The sequence below is a fragment of the Penaeus monodon genome, chromosome 31 (assembly GCF_015228065.2).
Source record: "Penaeus monodon isolate SGIC_2016 chromosome 31, NSTDA_Pmon_1, whole genome shotgun sequence".
NCBI lineage: Eukaryota > Metazoa > Arthropoda > Malacostraca > Decapoda > Penaeidae > Penaeus > Penaeus monodon.
In genome coordinates, this window is record NC_051416.1 from 30,653,391 (window position 1) to 30,654,498 (window position 1,108).

General features: G+C 36.7%; 1 protein-coding gene across 1 annotated transcript in view; it reads left to right on the top strand.

Moving 5' to 3' along the window:
• Positions 1-1,108, top strand: part of LOC119592950 (muscle calcium channel subunit alpha-1-like) — a gene marked incomplete at its 5' end in the record, with an annotated part of 130,968 nt that overhangs the window by 99,681 nt on the left and 30,179 nt on the right. The window contains 1 exon segment of the mRNA XM_037941842.1: positions 317-337. Coding sequence (XP_037797770.1) covers positions 317-337 — 21 coding nt within the window.

Consider the following 1,108-nt stretch of genomic DNA (forward strand, 5'->3'; position numbering starts at 1 on the left):
TAGAATAAACCATAAGAAATCTTTAAGAAAAGGGAATCTTTCAGCAACATATGTGCCTTTCATGATATGGAGTTACAATAGAATATGTAGATGCAGGTTATCCAATAAGGAAATTGACATAACATTAGGGCAGATAACATACATCCAGTCTATGTAGCCTCTTTTTCATGTGCACAAGCCATCAGGACTGGATCAAAGGCTTTTTCCTAACCCCATCTAGCTAATCTATTCCATTCCACAGTGTGAGACCCCATCCCCTTTTCTCTTTCATGCTTCATCTTCACCTTTGGTACCCATCTACTACAAATCGTTCCAGCAAGAGAACCCACCGGATTGGGTTGGTTTCAGTGTCATTTTTAAAGTCTCCTATTATCCATATGTAGATGTCTTGTTCAGTGGCGTTGGTGGTGTCCACCCTTGTGTTTGAGTTCCCTCATTGTAGAGTAGAAAGTAACTGCTCCTTCATTGTCATGTGTTGTAGTGGCCTCCTCTTCCTACCTTCTTTTTGTAGTTTGTCACAATATAGCTTGATGCTATTTAGAGTGTTTCCTGTGTTCAAGCCTTCACAGTCTATTATATGCTGTACCTCCTCCCCCTACATCTGCCCCACACCTTAGTGTGTCTTTATTCTCTGGGTCTTTTCTCTCAACTCACTTGTTTTACTCTTTGTTCCAGAGGTCAGTGATTGACACATCAGTTCCGTATATTTTGCCAATCTTCCAGTAATTTTCTGTATTGTATTACCCATCTGTCATTACACAGAAATTTATCATTTGTATTTTTTCTTCTCTTATATATGTATTTTATTTCTTCTTTATGAATAAACAAATAACATATTTTAACTTTCTTTCTGTTTGCAATGCAGTTTTTTCCCATTTTCGAAAAGTTGTAATATCATTTTAATCTTCCTCCTCCATCATCCTAGTTCACACCCATGTAACTATATATAAACATATCTTTTTTTTTTTTCTTGGGCTAAAATACCCACTTATTAAGATCTACTTCAGGACTTGGTTATTCTTTTGCTTGCTCCTTTTATCTGATTTATGATTTGGCTTATTTGGCTTGTCAGGTGGCTTATCTAGCATCATTGACAGATATTCTCTCC